This window comes from Alosa pseudoharengus, unplaced genomic scaffold (genome assembly GCF_046254945.1).
Source record: "Alosa pseudoharengus isolate Yale_2024_CS ecotype anadromous, Long Island Sound unplaced genomic scaffold, YU_APseudo_1.1 YU_APseudo_1.1_scf_11, whole genome shotgun sequence".
Classification (NCBI taxonomy): Eukaryota; Metazoa; Chordata; class Actinopteri; order Clupeiformes; family Clupeidae; genus Alosa; species Alosa pseudoharengus.
In genome coordinates this window covers 31,547,417-31,571,439 of record NW_027468576.1, presented here as the reverse complement: position 1 = coordinate 31,571,439, position 24,023 = coordinate 31,547,417, and the positions used below count along the sequence as shown (strand labels likewise).

At 43.6% G+C, this 24,023-nt stretch overlaps 1 protein-coding gene across 1 annotated transcript in view; it reads left to right on the top strand.

The window, feature by feature from the left end:
• cacna1ea (calcium channel, voltage-dependent, R type, alpha 1E subunit a) overlaps window positions 1-23,131 on the top strand; it is a 123,734-nt gene extending 100,603 nt beyond the window's left edge. The window contains exons 28-48 of the mRNA XM_076275452.1: window positions 593-753; window positions 1,186-1,323; window positions 1,998-2,199; window positions 3,573-3,737; window positions 5,337-5,447; window positions 5,810-5,899; window positions 6,073-6,189; window positions 6,718-6,783; window positions 6,948-7,039; window positions 7,432-7,579; window positions 8,028-8,155; window positions 10,148-10,244; window positions 11,570-11,675; window positions 11,815-11,922; window positions 12,639-12,739; window positions 13,021-13,127; window positions 13,842-13,971; window positions 17,828-17,956; window positions 18,861-19,002; window positions 19,330-19,511; window positions 19,633-23,131. Coding sequence (XP_076131567.1) covers window positions 593-753; window positions 1,186-1,323; window positions 1,998-2,199; window positions 3,573-3,737; window positions 5,337-5,447; window positions 5,810-5,899; window positions 6,073-6,189; window positions 6,718-6,783; window positions 6,948-7,039; window positions 7,432-7,579; window positions 8,028-8,155; window positions 10,148-10,244; window positions 11,570-11,675; window positions 11,815-11,922; window positions 12,639-12,739; window positions 13,021-13,127; window positions 13,842-13,971; window positions 17,828-17,956; window positions 18,861-19,002; window positions 19,330-19,511; window positions 19,633-20,184 — 3,072 coding nt within the window. The 3' untranslated portion in view covers window positions 20,185-23,131. The remainder of the gene's footprint in view (window positions 1-592; window positions 754-1,185; window positions 1,324-1,997; window positions 2,200-3,572; window positions 3,738-5,336; window positions 5,448-5,809; window positions 5,900-6,072; window positions 6,190-6,717; window positions 6,784-6,947; window positions 7,040-7,431; window positions 7,580-8,027; window positions 8,156-10,147; window positions 10,245-11,569; window positions 11,676-11,814; window positions 11,923-12,638; window positions 12,740-13,020; window positions 13,128-13,841; window positions 13,972-17,827; window positions 17,957-18,860; window positions 19,003-19,329; window positions 19,512-19,632) is intronic.
• The last annotated feature ends 892 nt before the right edge of the window (window positions 23,132-24,023 follow it).

The following is a 24,023-nucleotide window of genomic DNA, read 5'->3' as shown; positions in this document are numbered from 1 at the left end:
GAGTCACTTAGTAAGTGAAATATTAGAGAACTTCATCAAACAAAATTGTCAAAAAATTTCGACAATTTATTTAAACTATGTGTGTGAAACGATGGTTGTCTCAGAGGAGTATTGTTCCGTTCACCAGCTGTCTTTGAACCCGAGAGGGGTCCATGTAGTACCCAGAGAGGGTTTTGGAAATTGTTTGAAGATAAAAGTACCAAATGAGCTCTCTTGTAACGAAGGTCACCAACACATGCTACAGGGACGTATGAGAAGGCTCTTGTGTGGGAGATTCTGTCATTAAGAGGAAGGCTGGAATGGCTTAAAGTTTCATCAACGGATACAAAGCCATAGACACGTTCTGTGTCCTTGTTGGCCATCCCTCACTTCTATTTTGAAAGTCTCGTTGAAGAGTGTCGGAGATTATTTCCCTGAATGAGAAGCTAAAGCCTCCTTCACTGATGTAATGCCCAGGCAATTCCACTTATTTTCTTGCACTTATGATTGAACTAGTAAGTATTCATTTGTATTCTCTTTCTCTCTTTCTCTCTCTCTCTCTCTCTCTCTCTCTCTCTCTCTCTCTCTCTCTCTCTCTCTCTCCACTTTGTAGGCAGTTTTTGACTGTGTGGTCAACTCTCTGAAGAACGTTTTCAACATCCTCATCGTCTACAAGCTCTTCATGTTCATCTTCGCCGTGATAGCTGTGCAGCTTTTCAAAGGGAAGTTCTTCTACTGCACGGACAGCTCCAAGGACACGCAGACGGACTGCAAGTAGGTGTCTATCCAGCTGCCTGTGTGCAATGATACAGTGCATCATTCTGGCCTCACCCATATTTAATGTTGACAATCAGGATACAATGAAGCATTACCCTCTAGGGTCCTTTGCCAGGGATGTTGTTTTTTCAATGAGAGAGAAGGCTCAGTTGCCTTGACTGAGTCAAGGTCAATTTAGATAGTATTTCTATCTCCCGTTTGCATTGAACAGATTTATATAAAGTATGAGGCACAGAGAGCACAAAATCAATCATGTGTACTATGGGTCTGTTGCTTCTGCCCTGCTTGAGTCGGCTGATGATGGTAATCATCAGTGCCTCTTAGCTTAGGAACTGTGGTGATTGGCAAATCAAATATGAACGATACTGTCAAGGTGAAGTGGCTTGGAGTGGGGGAGTGTGTGGTGTGACGTCACGCCGTCTCTTTCAGGGGATATTACATCGACTACGAGAAAGACAAGAAGGAGGTGAAGAAGAGGGAGTGGAAGAGACACGACTTTCACTACGACAACGTGGTCTGGGCCCTGCTGACCCTCTTCACCGTCTCTACGGGCGAGGGCTGGCCACAGTGAGTATCTACACCCCCATAAAAATAACATTTATGAGACAAGATGAAGGGCTGTTGTAAAGTGTGATTTATGAAGATCACCACTTCATGAATGCCCTGACTTCTAGCCTGTCATCTCTCATATGTCATAACGGCAGGGCTTGTTTATCAGAAAAACAGGACAGATGAAGCCTTCTTGGTATTCAGTGACAAAAAGCTCCTGTGGTATTCAGTGACTAAAAGTTTAGTGAATGTAAAATAAACACTGAACATGCTAGTAATTAAATGTTTGGGTGGAATGACATATTGAAAGGCACAATGACGCCAAGAAGGGCTACTTTAGCTCATTTGTCCCATGTCCACACATGTGGCATGAAGTGCAGTAGGCCGTTAGTAGGACACATGGGATCATGTTTTTTTTCTCTCGGTCAACCACCCACAAAACAATTTCCTGTCATTCAAGATGTGTAATAGTCATGCTCTCCCTGCATGTTATTGTTGTAATAAAGTGAGAGAGTTCGAAACAGCATCATGTCCAATATCCCAATATGTGGTTTAATATTCTATATTTCTCATTAGTAGATCACTTTCTACAAAAAGTTTAAGTTCAGTAAGTATGTAAGTAAGTAAGCCGTGAGGCATTGAGTTGTTATCAAGAGTCTGTTCTAAAGATTGTATCATTCTCCGGTTCTCAGGGTCCTGCAGCACTCAGTGGACGTGACCGAGGAGGATCGCGGTCCCAGCCGAGGGAACCGGATGGAGATGTCCATCTTCTATGTGGTCTACTTTGTGGTCTTCCCCTTCTTCTTTGTGAACATCTTTGTGGCCCTCATCATCATCACCTTCCAGGAGCAGGGCGACAAGATGATGGAGGAGTGCAGCCTGGAGAAGAATGAGGTACCAGAGCAGACACACACAGAACATCTACTCATTCTCTCTCTCTATAGATAGAGAGAGAGAGAGAGAGAAGGAGAGAGATAGAGAGAGATGTAATATGCTTCTCATATATAGTGCACGAGTAGATGTTCCAAATTATGTCTGTTCACTCTGGCAGAAAGTTGACTGTATCATATTAAATCGATAGCTGCTATTTTACCAAATATCGACGAAAAGAAGACCTATGAACAGGGCTGTGTCTGTTTTGTTAAGGTACATGTACCTTTTTGTCCAGTTCCCTCTCGAGTGGCGAAACAGTGTGGGTAACTGGGACAGTTTGCATTTCACTATTGTTCACCATCAGCCTCAGGCCGTTCTCTGCAAGGGAGAGGTAATTCTTCTAATTATTGTACAGCTGTGTTTGATCATTTACAGCTTTCCATTCAGGGCGATGGAACTATTCAGTAAAAACATCTGGTGGTCATATTTTTTTATAATGAAAGCATCTGTGGTCTCAGTTCATGTACTGTACAGGCACACAGACAAACACACAAACAAAAGTGCTCGCATGGATACACACACACTTACACAAAAAATCACACACTGTAGCATTAGCATAGTATTCTCCATCCTCTTGTGTAACATACCCACAACTGTGCAAGACAGATGCCCTCAGTGAACCCTGAACACACGCGTGGTGCACAGTCACTACATCTTGTGCCACTCACACTTCCGGCCACTTCCTGAGGCATGTGGGGTGGAGGACCAGAGCTGCCCTTCCGAACTGTGTTGTTTACCACTTGTCATCACTCGTTGTGGTAACCCCCTCAAAGGTCCACTCTTAGAACTTGACCTCACATTCCATTCCATGGAAATGGAACACTGTCACAGTTTTGTGTGTGAGGGCCATGGGTTAACACTGGAATGTTGCGCGTCGTTTAAAATGACCCCACTCAGGTGAAAGAGCTTCACTCTCTCAGCTCCGTTGACAGCGGATGATGCGAAGGGCCACCGTCTTTCGTGGAAAATAGAGTCTTGGACGCCTACGCAGACGTCACATAAAGATTGCATAGTCTGCCCCACCGAAATGCCATTTGCCCTCCATCAATATTGACCCTCGCAGGCTCATTTCAAAAGTTCCACTCATATGTAAACCCCTTTCAAGAGCCAGCAAAGCAAGCAATCCAGTGCCTTTGGCTAGCGTGAGGTTGGCTTAGTTTTTCACTCACACAAAGGGTGTAGCCTGGGAGCGAGACTCATTGTGCTTTCTGCCCAGGGCTTCGGCACAAGCGGCTAGCGAGACAGACATCTCTTTTGAAGTTTCCTTCCCTTGACAGTAACACCAATGCGCTCTCTTTGTCTCTGCCTTTCCCTCTGCTTCTCTTATCTTCCAGAGGGCCTGCATTGACTTTGCCATCAGCGCCAAACCACTGACTCGCTACATGCCCCAGAACAGGCAGACCTTCCAGTACCGGCTGTGGCACTTTGTGGTGTCACCCTCGTTTGAGTACACAGTGCTGGCCATGATCGCCCTCAATACCATAGTCCTCATGATGAAGGTGAGTTGACGTCAGGTCATTCAAGGTCACCCCTAGATCTACCCCCCATACAGGCTCACACCATTCCCATTGTTGCTCCGCAGTGCCCCCTTGCATCACCTTGTTTAACCCCCTAGCAAAAACATCAGTCTTACATTACGTCTCAATGCAGAGCGAGACAGTTTGGTGTTATATTTGTCATACAGCTCACTGCAGACATATAGTTGTTGGTTGCAAAATCTACAGGTAGGTCTTACAGATGTAAGATCTATTGGCCAGACAGATGTATAGGCTAGACATCCCAGGCAGGCTTGGAGAACATTTCCCAAACAACTCCTAAACATTTTGCCCAGACGAACGTGACTCACTGGTCATTAAATATTGATGTATAGCCTTGAGCATTTACTTAACATACCAGCATGAGCTCTCCCCCTGGGCTGCCTAAAACACTGGGCGCTGTTTATGGCACACACAGTATGTGTGCGTGGTATGTGTCTGCTAGCTGCGTGTCTGACAGTTGTTTCCACACCTAGGCTAAAGTAAATGTTGCCACCCAGCTTGGCAGCATCAGATGCTCTGGGAGTGCCTCACCATGTCAGATATGCAAGAGGGATGATGGGTGTTGGCAGGCTTGGGGGGAGGGAGGATGTTGCTGACATCAATGGTTGAGATCAGTTCATGGATGTCACTTTAGGTCACAGCAATGTGCCATGCAAGAAACACACTCTGCTACTCTTTTGTCTCTCATCCCTTGATATTTCAGCCTGGTTTCCTTTCATTGTACTTTACCTCATTCTCTCATTCCAGGTGCTGTAATTCAGGCTAATACTGTAATTTAGTGGTAATGAATAAAACATCATACACTTGTATACCTCACATACAGGATACCTCACATACAGGATACCTCACATACAGTTGACCCTGTTCTCAGGGATGTACTGTAGTGGTAAAATAAGAGGTGTGTAAACTATGAATTCTGTTATATGGGTGAGATGGACTGCGCCATGCGGTATCAGATTTTTAAAAAAGACATTCAGAACATCGTTGATGATGGTGGAGGTTATTGTCCAATGTTTATAACAATACCAGGGGTATTAAATGATTCCTAGAGTGTTGATGAGTGTACATATTGTGAATGTAGGTAATACAGGCGTGGCCTACTGGTTAGCGCTTCGGACCTGTAACCGGAGGGTTGCCGGTTCGTACCCCGACCAGTAGGCACGGCTAAAGTGCAGCTTGAGCAAGGCACCTAACCCCTCATTGCTCCCCGGGCGGCGCTGTTGTTGCAGGCAGCTCACTGTGCCGGGATTAGTGTGTGCTTCACCTCACTGTGTGTTCATTGTGTGATTCACGGAATGGGATAAATGCAGAGACCAAATTTCCCTCACGCGATCAAAAGAGTATATATACTTATAAATTGTGATTTTTGGATGTTAAAAGTTGCAATTGGTGAATAAACTCTTTTGAGAGGTGGATAAACTCTAACAAGAGGTGGATAAACTCTATTTCTGAAATTTCAGAGGTGGATAAACTGTGTTTACTTGCGTTTAGCCTCCACTACATCCCTGCCTGTTCTCACCTCCTCTCTCTTCGTGTGTGTGTGTGTGTGTGTGTCCGTAGTATTACTCGGCCCCACCGGCGTACGACACGGTGCTGAAACACCTGAACACGGCCTTCACTGTGCTCTTCTCTGTGGAGTGTGTGCTCAAGATCATGGCGTTTGGCTTCCTGGTAAGTGTAACCCAGGTCGTAATTCGTCCAGCGCTCACGGCCCTCGAACCCGCACACCTCCACACACAACGGCATGGGAGTCGAACGCTCTAACCACTGAGCTAAAAGCCCAGGCTTCCAACTCAGCGGTTAGAAGCGTTCTTAAGGTTAGGGCTGTGAGGATTTACACGGGCAACTAGCACACTAGCTCAGTTCGCCTACGTTACATAAGCACAGGAGCAATTTCCACTCATCAGAATGAAGTCAGTACAGAGCTCGGATGAAAGCTGAACACCTCTGTACTGACCTTTATATATATTTCATATATATTCAATATATTCAATATTTCATGTCACTTTATCTCATTGGCTGTTCTTTTGCAGAACTACTTTCGCGATACGTGGAATATATTTGACTTCATTACCGTCCTTGGCAGCATCACTGAAATTGTAATGGTGGACATGCAGGTAAAAGTAAATATTTTTCAATTCTTCAGTCACCCTTTAATTTAAATAAAGAGCCTCGGAAATATCCGCCTTTAAACCCACCTGTGTTTGTGTGTGTGTGTGCGTGTGTGTGTGTGTGTGTGTGTGTGTGTGTGTGTGTGTGTGTGTGTGTTCCCCCTCTGTGCTCTCTGTGCTGCCAGTCAACATCCGTCAACATGAGCTTCCTGAAGCTCTTCAGAGCAGCTCGGCTGATTAAGTTGCTCAGACAGGGCTACACCATACGAATACTACTCTGGACCTTTGTACAGTCCTTTAAGGTCAGTAGTCCTCTTTGACAGCCTCCTGCCATGATGATGCATTGCTTAATGATGATTGCTTAGTGATGATCCATTCATTCATTCATTCATTCATTCATTCATTGACAGTTGGATGGATGGTTGTATTAATGTCAAATATCCAGCATGAAGGCCAATAATTAACAGTCAAATATCCAGCATGAAGGCCATTGCACACCGGCGCCACACACTCTGCTTTCGACAATCAATTACATTATATTCCATTGTTCTCAATACAACTCCGCACACAAGCGTAGCACTTTGCCGCCACCGCTGTGTAGATTAGGATTCAGTTTTATTTTGTTGCCGCTGCTCCATAAAATCCATTGTTTTTCCAGTTTTTGCCAGTTAAAAAAACGTTGCCGCTGATGTGCGTGGCAAGTGATGCTGATGTACACAGGGCTTTAGTCATTGTTATACAGTAATCATGCACATTGTTGCAGTATTCAACATCAACTTCATTATCATTAAGGTCGTTGACAGTGATTTGACATGAGGCTTCCCTTTCAGGCTCTACCTTATGTGTGTCTGCTCATTGCCATGCTGTTCTTCATATATGCCATCATTGGAATGCAGGTAAGCGCACCTGATACTTTGTGATACATCTCTTTTCCAATAGCGTAAAGTCCACTTACGTCTATTTGTCGTTGGCAAGAAATCACACCAGTCATACCAAACCAGATCAAATCCAAATAATACCAAATGCCAATACCCACATATGAGTCTAACATGTGACACAGGTTTTTGGAAATATAAAGCTGGATGAGGAGTCTCACATCAACCAGCACAACAACTTCAAGACGTTCTTTGGAGCTCTCATGCTTCTCTTCAGGTACGGCAGCACACCGTCTCGCCCTCCGTCAGCCCACAGAGCAGCTGTCACTCACAAGCAGAGCTTAACGTTCTGCAGGCCTCCTTCTGGGCCATGGGGAAAGTGGAGAAAACTTGGGTGAAAACACTCCACTTTTTCTCCAGGATGTGTTTTACTTTTTGTATTATTCGGTCTAATTGAGTGTTATTCTGCTCACAGAGTCTGTGGTACAAAGTAGCGCAAAAAACTAAAAGAAGGGATCAGAGTTTAACACAGCATGTCAATACACTATAAAAACATAAAATATCCTCAGCCCACCAGTGTTCGGTCTGAAAAACAGTTTTGGTCAGCGCCTTTTGCTAGGAGACGAGTGGGCAAGATGTAAGAAGCTGAGAGCTGTGTTGTGTGTGCAGGAGTGCCACGGGGGAGTCGTGGCAGGAGATCATGCTGTCCTGTCTGGGGGGGAAGGACTGTGAGCAGGACCCCCTAAACAAAGGAGGCTGTGGCACAGACTTCGCCTACTTCTACTTTGTCTCCTTCATCTTCTTCAGCTCATTCCTGGTGAGACAGAGAGATGTACCAATAAATGCACAAAATATGCAGAATCACACAAATGCATACTATGTAAGGGATAATGTATAAAACGCCGGTCATTATTGGGAAAATAAGTCCCGACAGGGCGAACCGGACCTCGACGCGCCAGACCCCTCTGCTGCGCGTCGGGGTCCGGTTTGCCCTGTCAGGACCTATTTCCCGATAATGACCAGCGTTCTATACATTATCCCTTACATAATGACCGGTAGAACTTTGGGAAATCTCATTCAAGTCAATGGAGCATTCTAGTTGCATTGTGAAGAGCCGTATAGTAAGTATATACATACTATAGATTTCTATACATTTTATACAGACATTTAGGTGCACACCACACATTTACATGGATTAGTTTGTTGACACCATAACATGAAACTTTATTTGCATTCATGGTTTCCTCCTCATGTCCTCCACTTAGATGCTGAACCTGTTTGTGGCGGTCATCATGGATAACTTTGAGTACCTCACAAGAGACTCCTCCATCCTGGGCCCTCATCACCTGGATGAGTTTGTTCGCATCTGGGGCGAGTACGACCGTGCCGCATGGTGAGCAACTACTTGTATTTTATCCATAGTAATTATTATTATTATTATTAAGTATTATCCAAAATCACAAAGCCAACGCTGTTCAGCACAAATTATTGAAATTACTGCAATTATGATCCATTTCTTGTTCCTGAATATGATTAGAAAAAGATTTGTGAAAAAGATTTAGCATTCTTTGCTTCATGGTTTGTATTTGCATTTGTTTATATTTGACATGCTTGAAACAGAGATACTGGTTGGATACTGTACATATACTGTGTAGAATGCATGGCAATCTTGTGAGTGTTTTGAATATGTAATTTAAATGTTATTAACCATTGCTATAGGATGTCTCAGCAATGATGGGTGTATAGTAATTACATTGTATAATAACTATTATTTGATTGTACGACATTCAGAAATAATTTCTGTTATGTTATGTATCACTTTAGTGATACAGTACATGAACTACTTACATAAACAGTACAGACTGTTGTATTTGTAACTATTTTTGTCAAATGCCCAATCTCACGTAACCCATTATACTAAAATAAGATATATAAGAAATGAAGGGTTCAGATGCAAAAGCCTCTAAATGCCACCTATGTCAAAAATGAGATAAAGATGGTGAGGGGATGCTCTCCACACATAGTATACGCTAATCAAATAATTTAACTTCTAAACCCACTAAATACCACTCTCTTCCTGGTCTAAAATATCGATTTATAGGCAAAAACCTATAGGAGACTTTATTTAAATGCTCATTTAAAAGAAAAGTGGTCAGATGGATTTAGAGGGTTTTGCATCTGAACTCTTCAAATATATACTATATTGTATGCAGTGGCCTTGTTCTTCCCTAAATAACACAGGGCCAACATCTGTTTATACAACCAAAAGCATGTGGGTGATCCAGCTCTGACCTGACACGATTAGTCCCCAACTCCTGTGTTTCTCTAACAGAATGTATTTTGCTTTCCAGTGGAAGGATCCACTATAAGGAGATGTACAAAGTAGTGCGTGCAATTTCACCCCCTTTGGGCTTTGGAAAGAATTGCCCCTACAGGGTGGCCTGCAAGGTTTGGCTCTCCCCCCACAAGATACCCTTATTGACCCCCCTCCTCACACACCCCTCTCTTTCCCAACCCCCCAATCTCCCCCGAAAAACCCATTCCTCACTCACTCCCCCCCCCCCCCCTTAGTTCTTCCTCTCCACCTCTACCCCCCTTTCCCCTGCCTGATACTGGTTCCCTCCCGTCCACCCTTGGCCTTTTCGCGCTGGTGGGGTAACGCTCTCCTCCTCACCCAGAGAATGACAGTGCCTGGTCCTGCAGGGTAGTGAGGCAGCTCTTCAAGTGGCATCCACACCAAATCACTGCAATCAGCCAACTGAGGCGAATACCCAATGCGAATGGGTATTCTTCTAAATGACAGTCATTGTGGGGACTTTTGTGCTCTGGTGGCCTGAGACGGTGATTGTTGTGGTTTTTATTTTGGTGTGGATGGTTCCACAAACACCAGCACCCCCACCCCTACCCCACCCCACCCCACCACTACCACAACTTTTGGGTTTGTCAGCATTGTAAGAGCCACGATTTCAACCCCCCCCCCCCCACACACACCCCAAACTGCTGTTGTTCTTCCAGCCCCAGGAGTCTCACCTATCATCTCTCTGTCCATACTTACAAACAACCAGCTTCTCTCCTCAGCAATTTCTATGACTGCTGCGCATAGAAAGACGACAACCTTTTTTGTTTCTCATTTTTTCGAATTTAATCTGTGTTGTTGCTTTCACCCTCTACCTCTTACTTGTTTTTTTTTTGTCTCCCGTAGTGTGGGAGTGCACTGAATAACCCTCCTCTCTTTTTTCCCCCTCTCCTGTTTTTTTTTCCTTTCTTTCATCTATTCTTTTCTCTGTGTTCTTTTTGGAATGTTTACCTTCTCTGTTGCCTTCCCCCCTCCTCCTCTTCCTCCTCGTACTCTTCCTCATTTTCATTGCTCAACCTCCACCCCCAGTGGCCGCATTCATTACACTGACATGTACGAGATGCTGACGCACATGTCTCCGCCTCTTGGCCTGGGCAAGAAATGTCCTTCCAAAGTTGCTTATAAGGTAGTCTGAGCATACTTACATATTTACATTTTTTTTTCTACATTATTTTTTGTACAGTGTCATTCTTATTCTACACAGACTTAGTCAAATAAACAATGCCAGCAGATGTCACATTCTTGGCAATGTGACATTGTTGGATCAGTGATCACCGTTAGACCATTCGTTTAGCCTACATCTAGCACAACATGCTGAGAGTGCTTGTGAGAGGATAAGCATAATTTGTTGGCTTTGTTTTTGTTCAGTGGTTAGTCATTCTTTGTTCTTTCATGTTTGTGTATTTGTTTTGCTTGTTTGGTTGCTTGATTTTTGTAATTGTAAAATTCAGCACAGAGATGTATTGATTTTCTCAAAAACATCAATATCAGTAGTTAGACAAGAGGGGAGACCGGCAAAACGTCAATATGTCACCTGTGCTTTCAAAGTTGCCTTTCTCTCCCTCTTCCTTGGAAACATATAACCTCATTCTCACTGTCCGACCTTTCGTCCAGATGTAAACATGTATGTTGTGTATATAGTGTCGAGTGCATTCTTTCTGTCAGATCGCTGTTTTACTTCTTGAAATTGCTAACGTGATGGATGTCGCATAGTGGCTCAGTAGTGAATATAAGCATGCTATTTTTTTCTCCACTTGTTATGGATGAAGTAAGACAAAATAGAAGAAAAGAAAAAAACACTAGAAGCCTCTGCCCCATAACTGTCAAGTTTCCAGTCTTAACACATTGAGGCCACATCTGGGCTACTTTTAGACGGCGTTTTTTCACCCCCTCCTCTGCATGCGCATGCCTTCTCTTCCCCTCCTCTCTCCCTTTTCTGTTCATCATGGAGCAAACACTTGGTTCCTCAAATCATGGGCCTCAGTAAGGGCAGGCTCTGCATATTTGTTGAATACTTCCATTAATACTGTAATGGCCAGAGAGATTAGAATGATCTAAGCTTCCTTAATAATCAAACAATGTCAACAAAAGAATCCTGAGAAGAATCAAACTGGGCCATCTTTGAGGAACACAGCTTAACTTTCTCATAGAGCCTGGCTAGAACCGTCAGTATTGCATCACTTCTATCCACTCACCTGTGGCCTAGTACTTGAATGTGGATATTTAGTTTTCTGAGTGACTTTATACCATTCCATACATTTTGATATGATTAATCTATTTAGACACAAATATTTCAGTATTTAGTGTGTTATATGAAACTAAATGCATTTAGTATATATACAATGAATCCACTTGTAATGGCTGGCTAGTTTGACTCAACGCTGGACTTACATGTTTCTTTCTCTCCAACCCCCCTCCGGTGGTGCTGGCTCTGGCCCTTGGCTACCACAGAGGCTGGTGCTGATGAACATGCCTGTGGATGAGGAAATGTCCGTCCACTTCACCTCCACTCTCATGGCCCTGATCCGCACGGCGCTGGAGGTCAAGATCGCCCGAGGTCAGACACGCACACAACACCACCAGCCCACCTCGAAGAGACCCCCCCCCCCCCAATAGTTCCAAGCCATAGCAGCCTGGGACCTAATAACAAGCTTATTTGTCACGAATAATGACTTGACTCCTTGACTGATGTGCAGGGGGAGAGGACAGAGGACAGATGGACATGGATCTGCAGAAGGAGATCAGTGTGATTTGGCCACATCTCTCCCAGAAGGCCTTGGACCTGCTGGTGCCTATTCATAAAGGTGAGGTGCTTCAACAGGCTGGGAGTGTGGATAATTAATTCCAGAGCATCTCTTGGCTAGATTTCTGCATTTGTTTACGGTTATTCAACATGCCCAAGGTGGAAAAAAAAAGTGATGAATTAAGTGCATTTTGGAATAGTCTGTCTAGATATTGCATTTTTAGTTATATGGAAACCCCTTATGAATATAAAAAATAGTTTCTGAGCTTAAAGGGTCGTTCACACCAAGAATGATAACTATAACGATAACTTTAGTCATAATGATAAAAGTGTCCACACTGACCAACTATAAGCAAAGTCTCTCCTTGTGTTAATGAATGTGATGGCTAAAATGTGATGGATTCTGATTGGCTGTTAACTTTTTATTGTTCTCAAAATCACTCTGAAAGTGATCCCCAATGATATTGTTCTTTATGTCATGTTCATAAGCAAGAACGATATTTTTTAATAGTTATCGTTATAGTTATCGTTCTTGGTATGAACGGCCCTTTATGCACAATGTGTCTTTTTTAGCTTTGCTTTTGTTTTTGCTTTGCAAACCAGTCTTACTTGTCTACAATGAATTTTGTAAATTGTAAACAGTTCTCACCATCAGAAAAGAAAACAATTGATTTTCTTTCCTATGTAGTAATACTATAATTATGCTATAGTTAGCTTAAAAAGAGCAATTTTAACAGCATCTCACTTATTTAATGTGGCGTTTATGTGTTATTTCAGCCAGTGACATGACTATTGGCAAGATCTATGCAGCTATGATGATAATGGACTACTACAAACAGAGTAAAGCCAAGAAGTTGAGACAGCAGCTGGAGGAGCAGGTGCCATTGATGTTAATTGAATTATCCACATTACTTCTCTAATTAATATACTTAGTAAACATTGTCACTCACCCACACTGTGCGTTTTTAGAGAAAGATGATATTTGCCTTTTTAAAATATACTTTGATGTGGTGTAATATGTTTTTGTGTATCAGTTTATACATATGGGGTCACTAATGGATGTATCTGAAGTGCATTCGACTGGATGCCATTGCGATGGGTGGTGATGGTCTGTCTTAATTCACTGTCCCTCTTGTACTGTCTCCCTCACTCCCTGCAGAAACATGCCCCCATGTTTCAGCGCATGGATGCCTCCTCCCTGCCTCAGGACATTCTCAGCAATGCCAAAGCTCTACCTTTCCTCGCTCACAGCACTGGCTCTGCCCTGTAAGCATTGGGTCTGTGTGTGTGTGTGTGTGTGTGTGTGTGTGTGTGTGTGTTATATTTATGTGTCCCTAAGTGTGTGTGTGAGTGTGTGTCTGTTTGTGTCCATATATATTTATGTGTGTGTGTGTGTGTGTCTGTGTCTGACCCTATATATATTTGTTTCTCAAAAAAGGAGAGAAGAGATCCGAGGCACTCTGATATATTAATAAAAGTCCTTTATTTTACTTTGGACCTGCCGACGCGTTTTGGTCGCTTCCGACCTTCTTCAGGGCTTAAAGAAGGTCGGAAGCGACCGAAACGCGTCGGCAGGTCCAAAGTAAAATAAAGGACTTTTATTAATATATCAGAGTGCCTCAGATCTCTTCTCCTTTTTTGACATGCATTCCTTTTGATCCTGATGAGCACCTGATTCTGGAATTCTACTCCGTCACCCACTGAAGCAATCACTTTTTCTCTCTCCATATATTTGTTTGTGTTGGTGTGTGTGTGTGTGTGTGTGTGTGTGTGTGTGTGTGTGTGTGTGTGTGTGTGTGTGTGTGTGTGTGTATACGGGCATTTGTTTTTCATCCCCACATATTTATGAACGTGTATTTGTGTACAAGAATATATTATGGACTATGTGTATAAATGGACTATGTGTTTATATGTGACATGAAAGGTATGTGGTTTAGTCAGGTCCCCTCCTTTACCCCCTCTTTTCTCCATATGGACCAGGGGCGGATTTGTGGCCTTGAGTCCCATTTCTCCGCAGGAGTTGTTCATGTCGCCTATGACATGCCATGATATGGAGGAGCAGGAAGAGCCGTATCACCACCACTACCACGGCCATCACCTGCACACTATGGTAAGATGAAGGGTGGAGACATAGCCGTTCAGTTGCAGATAGAGTTTCTCGTGGGTTTTATGAAGACACGGGAAAGCACTCAGCTGAACACATCTGGTCTCAAGGAGCACAATTTGAAATGGGTCATAACATTCAGAAGGTCATACTGAAAATACATGACCATTTTTGTATACTGAAAAGAAATAACCATGGATTTGAGTGCATCAATAAGTACCAGATGCAATTAAATGTTTTGTGGGTTTCCGATTCAGGGTTGTATTAGTCATCTTTGTCAGGTACATTTTCTAAAACTGATAGTTCCGGCCCTTGATTGTGATTGGCTGAATTGCGTTCGATGCTGTTGTAAAATGCAGCATAAACATACACCTTGACCGCATTTTATTCTATATTACTGCGCTACCATAATGATACAAAGGTTAAAGTAACTGTGTCTCGATGTTGCTTGGCAACCATTCAGATAGAGAAAATATATTTCTTGGCGGAAGAGTGATTATCTATGAATAAATCGGTTCTATTTCTAGTTGCTGTGCCTTTACTTTATGAAACTTTGCCAGGTATTTATAGTAACAGTTTTAGAAAAGCAATAAGCCACTCGAGTCTGTAGGTTACACTGATTCTACAACAGCTAGCACATCATGCCTAACAACACCCCTTAGCTGTTGTAGAATCAGTGTAACCTACGACCGCTAAACCCTGAATTGTACAATTTAACCCACCACTTCCTTTACCCCTTAGGTGAGGATTATTTCTTTTCTAGAATTAAGTTATTGCATAGATAAATAAAACTATATGCAACAGTATTTTTAACTTTGGTTTTGGCAATATTTTGTGTATTATCACCTGTAAGATGATACAGTTAGCATTCTGCACACGGATGCTTAGCGGGTTAAGGGCCAGCTAAAGCTCTCAGTGGGGGCGGGTTCTAATGTTCGATTTGTCATGGATGATTTGATGGGCAATCACTATGTGTTCATGTCATCGTCAAGCTCTCGTCCAAAGGGACATGTCAAAGTGCCACCACCAGTGCCAACCCCCCCGTTACTCACGCATCAGCCTCACTGTAAAAAAAGATATGTCACTTCCATCAGTCCTGGCCATCTGGGTCCCAACACAAGGCATCCATCTCCTCCACACTAAACAGTATGCCTACATGCCAGCAGCTCATACTAATGATACAATGATTTAAACTGGACTGGGAGAAGAATGTCTGGCATGTAACAACTGTAATTTCATTTACTGTTAAAAAATATTTATATTTATCACAATGTCATTATCTATGTACTGTACTTACTTCTAGATTCAAGATCTAGGTTGCATTAATGCACTTTGTTATAAGAAGTGCTCACAGATTCTGTAATGCTGATGTTCACTGAGCTTCAGCCATGTTCATGTTATCTTGTTGTAACATAATTGTGGATAGTTTATAATGGTTTTAGAGGCTTTTATGTATGATTTCTACATGACTATTCCCTAAAACAAAAACAAGATAGGTATGGCAGACCATATCCAGATTCGAAATGATTTTGGCTCTATGTTTTTTTTTTTTTCAAATGGTAGGCAGACAACCAAATAATTTCAAATAAACACTCCCACGCCATGTTGTAGCTTGTGGTGTAATTGCCTCCTGCGCTAATTAGGAAGGGCAGCCATGCAAACCACACAAACAAATAAAAATAAATGTGCATGTTGTCCTCAGAAGCTCACCCATCCTGCTGATCCCCATCCTGAGATTTTCCACCATTTGTGTGTCGCTGCTGCTCCTCTTCCCCATCCATAGCAGTGAGCGCACACACACACACAGCCACGCCCTGCATGTCCATCCATAGCAGTGAGCGCACACACACACACACACACACAGCCACGCCCTGCATGTCCATCCATAGCAGTGAGCGCACACACACACACACACACACACACACAGCCACACCCTGCATGTCCATCCATAGCAGTGAGCGCACACACACACACATACACAGCCACACACCCTGCATGTCCATCCATAGCAGTAAGCGCACACACACACACACACACAGCCACACCCTGCATGTCCATCCATAGCAGTGAGAACACACACACACACACACACACACACAGCCACACCCTGCATGTCCATCCATAGCAGTGAGCGCACACACACACACACACACACACACACACACACACACACAGCCACACACCCTGCATGTCCATCTATAGCAGTAAGCGCACACACACACACACACACACAGCCACACCCTGCATGTCCATCCATAGCAGTGAGAACACACACACACACACACACACACACACAGCCACACCCTGCATGTCCATCCATAGCAGTGAGCGCACACACACACACACACACACACACACACACACACACACACACAGCCACACACCCTGCATGTCCATCTATAGCAGTAAGCGCACACACACACACACATACACGGCCACGCCCTGCACGTCTTCACAGCATTCACACCAATTCAGCATTCCGCTCTGACATCCTCTTTTTGGAATGGCACCCCCCCCCCCTTGTTCAACTCTATTTGTTTTGTGTATTTGTTAATTTGTTCGGTGTTATTTCTCTCACTTGAGGTGTTTTTTTTGTCTGCTTAAGAGAGAAGTAGAGTACTTTTTTGTCTTTTGAGTATGCATTGGAATAGTACATGAGATGCTGATTTTTGTTTTTCGAGTATGCATTGTAATAGTGCATGAGATGGTGATTGACAAGGGTGTTGAGTGAGTTGAGGAATCACCAACAGGCTCAGATAAAGGTGCCTCCCCTAGAAAACCAACAAAGGCAAAAGAGGAGAGCGCCAGATATCTTTATGGGCTTCTTTTCTTTTTTAGAACGCCTATTTCTGGCATACTTGTGTCGTGTAAACACAGACTTCTCTCGCTTGTGTTTTCCTCGGTTGTCTTTATTTTCCAGTGAGGCAGCTGTGAGATGGGCCTGTCTTTGTGATTGGTCAACAGGGGCTCTGTTTGCTTTCCTCCATCGAGTCTCTGGCTTCGCTCCTTTTCTATAGAGTGGCACTAAAAAACCTAAACTCAGTGCGTCGTCCGCTTTTTTACTTTTTGTAATGAGAAGCTGTTAGAGATTCCCTTTCAGTTTGTTTTAAAGGTGCTTTTGAAGGTGCACTTGTATGTGATGGTAACGGTGAAAGATGTGTTTTCAGATATATTCATGCATGTTTTTTTTCCCAAGGAGACTAGTTGATTGCCTGGACAATATGTGTCCACTTTAGAGTGAAAGGGCAGAGCTGATTGCCTGGGTTGTATGAGCTGATGATGGTAATCTGAGTTTGAGGTGGTTTTTGGAGTGTTTTCGTATTGTGTATTTTTTATTTTATTTTATTTTCCCTTCCTCGGTGTGACACCCCCCTCTGAATTCTCTCCGGCTTCATTCCAAGCTTTGACCCTGTGTTTCTGCTCCTGGTGTTCCGCTCTTGGTGTTCCGCTCCTGGTGTTCCACTCCTGGTGTTCTTTTCCGCTTGTGGCGTTCCAGCTTCCTTGCTTCCCACCCGCTGCTGTGCCTTGGCCTCCTCCGCCCACACAAAGATCTTCCTGAGGACAGGACAGGACAAAATGTCCCACATGGTGGTACTGGCCACCGCTGTTATTTATTCACCGAGTGTAACAGGCAGGTGTGGGCACAGTTCAGGTTCAGTCTCGTTAATAAAGACCACATCCCTGACAAAATCACCCTCTGTTGGGGACAGAGAATGACCGCTGCAAAAACTCTGTCCTGCCTCTCCTTCCATCTTTCACCCATTGGAAATCTGCTGTGTCTCTCTCTTTCTCTCCTCTTCCCTCTCTCTCTCTCTCCTCTCCTCTCCTCTCTCTCTCTCTCTTCTCTCCTCTGACTGCCTAGGTGCCGGAGAGCAAAGACTTTAATCCCATCCTTTGCCCCACTAACAGGCAGGGCTCGCCGCTCGAGGTGCCTGGCCGGGCAGTGTCCATCCGGGCCTCCTCGATGCCGCGGCTGGCTATAGAAACACAGGTACAGCGGCAACAAGTTGTCAGGGGCAACGCAGGCCCCTGTGTGGGTCAGCTGGTTTGACTGGCCGGTGCTCTTTTGGATTTCTACAATGGCTACACTGCAGTGCATATGTGGATGTGCTTTTCATTTTCATATTGCTGTTTGAATAGAGCTGTCAATTTCGTACTATAGTGCTGGCTCTTTATGAGGAGAGATAGAGAGAAAGAGAGAGAGAGAGAGAGAGAGAGAGAGAGATTAGCTTGAAATGTTGTTTCATTGGGTGAGTTGAGAGTTGAGGCATGAGGGATCTGTTGGTGCCTAATGCAGACATGGTGCAGTGCTTGCTCTCTCTCTCTCTCTCTGAGCAGAGGTCTATTAGTACAAAGGTGTGTTGTAAATGTCCTATGTTTGTTCCCTAATGCCACAATGGAACAGTTATGATCAGCTGGATTATGGAACACAGTCAATGGAATGTGTTAAAAAGGATCATGCTATTTAGTTGAAAGACCTGCAGTGTTTTTACAAGTGCCTGAGAATGATGTGGAGAATCCTGATTGGAAAAGTGTCTTGTTGCTGTTGTGTCATCAGTGTGTGTATCTGTGTTTGTGTTTGCTTGTCATGTATGTGTATGTGAATATCATTTTGTAAGTCTTTCTTGGTGTATTTGTTGATGTGTGTATTGGTATATGTGTTTTTAGCAATTGTCTTGTGTTTCTCTTGTGTCTGCATGGGCTTGGACTTCACAGTGTTTTTTGTGGATGTACAGTACAGTATGTGCTACATATTTACGCGCAAGGAAAATATAAATGTGCATGTATGTCTATAAATTCTTCTGTGTGTGTGTGTGTGTGTGTGTGTGTGTGTGTGTGTGTGTGTGTGTGTGTGTGTGTGTGTGTGTGTGTGTGTATGTGTGTTTGTGTGGCAGGTACCCACTGAGAGTACTCTGATGAAGCGCTCTTTCTCCACTATTGGAGACCAATGTGTGAATGACCTGTGGCAGGAGGAGTACTCTCTGGAGAGAATCAGCCCTGACCAGCTAAACAGGCCACGCCAGCGCAGCTTCAGAGGTCAGCAACTCTCCGTTCTCTCTCTTTCACTCGGAGCACATATTGTGTTAGCTTATGTTAAGTTAAGTTTAAGTCATTTCATTTATTTATTTATAAGGATAACACACATTAATGAACATTTCTGTAAATGTGCCAGTGTCAGCCAGCCGGCTAATTTTCAACTGCAGTCCTTTGGCAAGATGTGGTAATATCCATCAATTTACTTGGCCAGATTGTTCTTAAATGCCAAGTTAGTAATAAAAATGTGAAGTCATCATTTGACTCTGAGTTCCTTATTGACCTTACTACTTTTCTTTTTTTTATATACGTTCATACACGTTTGTGTAGCTGTCAGGTCTAACCTCAGAGAGCAGTTGGACAAGGAGAGGGGACGTTCCAAAGAGCGCCGCCACCTTCTCTCCCCGGACGTGTCCCGCTGTAACTCTGAGGAGCGCAGCCAGCACCCGTCACGGGAACGCAAGCAGTCGCGCTCACCCAGCGAAGGACGGGCACGTTCTCCGTTGAAACAGGTTGGCTGATGAACGAAGCCAGTGACCTCTCTGACAGAAATGTTTGTGTGTGTTTGTGTGTGTTGAGCTTGACCACTCTGCTCTTTCTGTCGTCTTGGTCTCTGTGTTTGTTGCTCATCAGGGGATCAACTCGGCGAGCCCCAACCCGTCCAACTCAGAGAACAGCACCCCCCGTGGTCGCCGGCAGCTCCCCCAGACGCCCTCCCGGCCTCGGCCGCACATCTCCTACTCCCCCCTGGTGTGCCGAGCGCAGCTACCCCCTCTGGCCTCCGCCGAGGCGCACCCCAGGACTCAGACAGAGGCCGCCGAGGCCGAGGAGCCGAGGCTGGGCGCGGGGCTGGGACCGACCCAGGGGCCCTCCGCGGTGCTCCCGAGTCTCGCCGCCCCGGCGACGGTGGCCCTTCACTCTTCCCCCCAGCGCTACATCTCAGAGCCATACCTGGCCCTCCACGAGGAGCTCCACAGCCTGGAGGGGGCCAGCGCGGAGGAGACTCTCACCTTCGAGGCGGCCATGGCCACCAGCCTGGGCCGCGCCAACACCATCAGCTCGGCGCCGCAGCTGCGGCACTCCTGGCAGGTGCCCAACGGCCACTTCCGCAAGCGCCTCGGCCAGGCGTCCCCGAGCGCTGCCTGCGACCTGCTGAGCGACACCGACGAGGATGACCGCTGCTAGGACCGCGGGGAAGGAACGGAGTGTATGCATGTTCGCCCAGGAGGACTGAGGGACAGGTGAACCCCTAAAAAGAGAGAGGATAAAGGACGAAAAAGAGAGAGAACACAGAAATAAAGAAGAAAAGAGGAGAGGCCAGAAGTGAGAGCTCGGGTCATAGGTAGCTAGACCTCAACCATGTGTTTCAACATGTTCTGTGTTCTGTGTGTGGGAACTGAGCTTCACTTGCCAAAATTGCAAACAAAATCTGATCTGCGAATGAGTGGGAGGCAGGCACAGGCCTCAGTCTTGCTGATCAGAGATAGGGCTGGGTATATATATCACATTTATCAGATTGATTCAAGTTTAGATTGAAAAAGATCTATGTGAAAAATGTCCTCGATTTTCCTCAGCTGTCTCTCAAACACCAGCAGCAGGACTTACCATCAGTTTAGAAGACGCTGCTTTTCCAACTGGCTACTGTTTTGGTTTGCATAGGTGGTGTAGGTTCTAAATAGATCATAATTATGTTACGCTTAATTGACAGGTTAAATCGATGGCCAAATGGGTCATGCCATGACCTGTTAGACACATACAGCCCTACAGTAGTTACCGGGGAACAGTGTAGCTTATAGTTTAAAAAGTATTAAAAAATCGTCCACAACTCTGAACATTTTTGCCATATGCCATTTGGCCATATCGCCCAGCCCTAATCAAAGAATAGTGCTGAAGTGAAGCTAAATGTCCTGAAAAATGTCATTCTTTTTACATGTGGGTTCTTTGCTGTACAGCTATGTTCTTTGGGGCATCAAATCTTTCTCTCCAGCCACATTTGGTCTCTATCAAGCTGAGGCGTATGAAGCTGACAAGTATGAGGAATGTAACCCAGACGTCGTTCCCTTTGCTATTGCCAGGGTAAGGCATCATATTTCGCCTTCAAACTCGGCGAGAAAGAGAGAGAATGTGGTATGTAGACCTGTTGGCTCTCCTTGGCTGATCCTTTGGCGGCTGACACATCAAACACGGCAGCCCGAGCGCTTTTGTTCGAGCCGCTACGCTTGTATCTCCGCATCACTTCGGCAGCAACCCTTCTCAGGCTTTTTAAACTCTTTCAGGTGAGGGTGAGAAAAAAAAAATTTCTTGCCAGCCCACTACTGGAAAGTCGCAAGGCTAGAAATCCTTAAACATTACCTAAGGCCCATGATTCATTAGTGGTGAGAGCTCTGTAGCATATATAGTTCCTGTTTCAATTCGTAGCTAATCTGTTGAAATATTTTCTGGTGGTATATTTTTAGGATCTGATCTTTCTTAGTGGCAGTGGATCACTTTGTAAGACGTTTGATGGTAGAGGAAGCTTGAGTGTCTGCTGTGAATAGACTGGAAGGAGAAGGTTGTTGTAGGCTAAATCCCATATTTGTCCATTGTTTTAATGCTTTTTCAGAAGCAACAGCTCCTTACCAAATGCCATCTGAGACTGAGTTGACTCTCTGCTCCAAAGCTCTGGCAAGCATGTGAAAGCTGGGAAGAATGGTATAAAAATTGGGTGTTGTTTAAATGAGTTTGGTTCATGTTGGTCTCTGTTGTCACAAGTGTTGCAGGCACTGTTGCAGTAATTTCTCTCAATATGACACAGAGTAAGTGACACTGTCGAATTGGCAAAGACTTCTGTGCATCTTGAAAAGCCTGCAAGTTAGATGATTAGAAATGATGATAATCCGAAACAACCCTTTAAACATAAAGTGTAAACAGGTTGTGCACTGTGGAGTCTTGAGTGGAGAGGTTTGAGAAGCATATTGACCCATGGCAGTAGGAAATATCATTTCACTAGATTGTGCATGTCCCTGGTAAGCGTTCTGGCCTTGAATGCTAGAGCTTCACTGAAAAAAAACTATGGCTCTTGTAACATATGTAAACATCTCGATGTTCTGGACAAATCTGAAATGTCTCAGAAGCCATGTTTAGTTTCTATTCTTCTGTAAATAGAAAAGCCATGTCACAAAATGTCTCTTTTCCCTTGGGTCAGTTAATCCAATAGTTTGTCCTAAGCATCCATGCATCATATGATCATCCCTGTTTTCTCTGAATTTCTTATATTCATAAACCACTGTAGTAATCACCCATCTGCATGTCAGTATTTCATAAATACTCTCATACCACTATTACTCAACAAACATTAGCATCTGTTTACTCTGAGCACGGTTGGGGGAAAAAAATGCAAATATGGGGTTGAACTCATCTTGCTCTGTGTCCAAAAACTGTAGCCGTTCATTAGAATGTTAATGTATGCTCTTGACCCTGATGTAGTTCTTGTATTGGTGTGGACGGTGAAGGAGAAGGTCTTTGAGACTAATGGATTTAGTATGGCCAATGTTATGCCAGATCTAATTTGTGGAACAACTGAGCATTGTAGTCTGGGTATTGTAGTTTTCCATCAGATGTAGCAAAGATGGCATTGTATCATAGGCTTCACATGACTATGAGTCAGTCATCTTGTTTGATTCCATTGAACATGAAAGAAAAAAAGAGATACTATTTTTTATTTTTCATATAACTCCATAAATGTGGCAGTGTTTTGGTTCTATCATATCATTGAAGATGATCGCCATAACTTCTGTTGTACAAATTTCAAAACTGAAAATCTTTTTGGTTTCAACCTAAACTTCAGTATTTGAATGATCTAGATCCAGATTTTTCAGAAACAAATGAAAAACAGTTATTTTCCCATTCAACAAAAAAAAACAAGAATTTAAATAAGAATTTATATTCCATGTATTGTGTTGTAATTTGTTCCTTTGCCATGTTTACTGAAATGTGAATAGGCCGTATTTGGTACATGTCTCTCTGGTCCTTGTGGGTCGCTGTTCTGTGAACCATATGAAATTTAAAGGGTTGATGTTGCACCTGATTCTCTGGTATAGAAAAAGTACTGCTTTTTACATATGTAGTATATATCAGTGGTTCTCAAAGTAGGGTCCGGGGACCCCTGGAGTTCTGTGATCTATAGCCAAGGGGTCCGCAAAAAATATGCTTTAAATGATAAAGTTGTGGTTTATCTTATTAAAAATGATCTAATTTTTAAAATGATAAATATCTAAATTATTTTAAAAATATCTATAAATGACGACCATTTTCACCAAAAAAAACAAGCAAATTGTGTCTATTTGCTCTCACCCACATTAACTTAACTTTAACTTGAATCACTTCACTCAGGTCACGAAGAATCATTCCTACTGCTGCTTAGCTTGGCTTATTTGCCAGCTAGCTATAGCTGATGAATATTGAGAAATGAGTCAGTGTACTGTACGTCGTCAAGTGACGCAAAATCCAAAGTTACACACCTGCAAGAAAACACCATATTGAACCTGGCCTTCAGAGAATACAAATGGCATGTGCTCAATTGTTACGATTATGAGGGGGTCCTCAGAATTAGTCTCCCCCACGAGGGGTCCTTGGAACCAAAAAGTTTGAGAACCCTTGGTATATATAAATACACCGGGGGAAATGTCTTATTTATTGAACTGTTTATATTTCCATATAGATGCCTATCTTAAATTTATTTCACTTTGTTTTGTGAATGGAGACTTGTTTGCTTATCTGTCAAAAACAACCACAGCAAAATTATAACAAAAAAAAACTCTTTAATAAAAATGTGACTAACCAGCTTTGCAGGCATTATGCTTTTTTGTCAGATTTTGTGAAACATTTCTGTCAGGCTTCTACATTTCTCTGGCATTCATGGCATAGGTTTTGTTTTTAGCCATAAATCATCATGCCCAGTGTAAGGAAGGTAAATCAAAGATCATGTGCTACATTGTATTTGCCAAATCAAATAAACCATCGGGGTTTTGCTTGGAGCTCTTTCA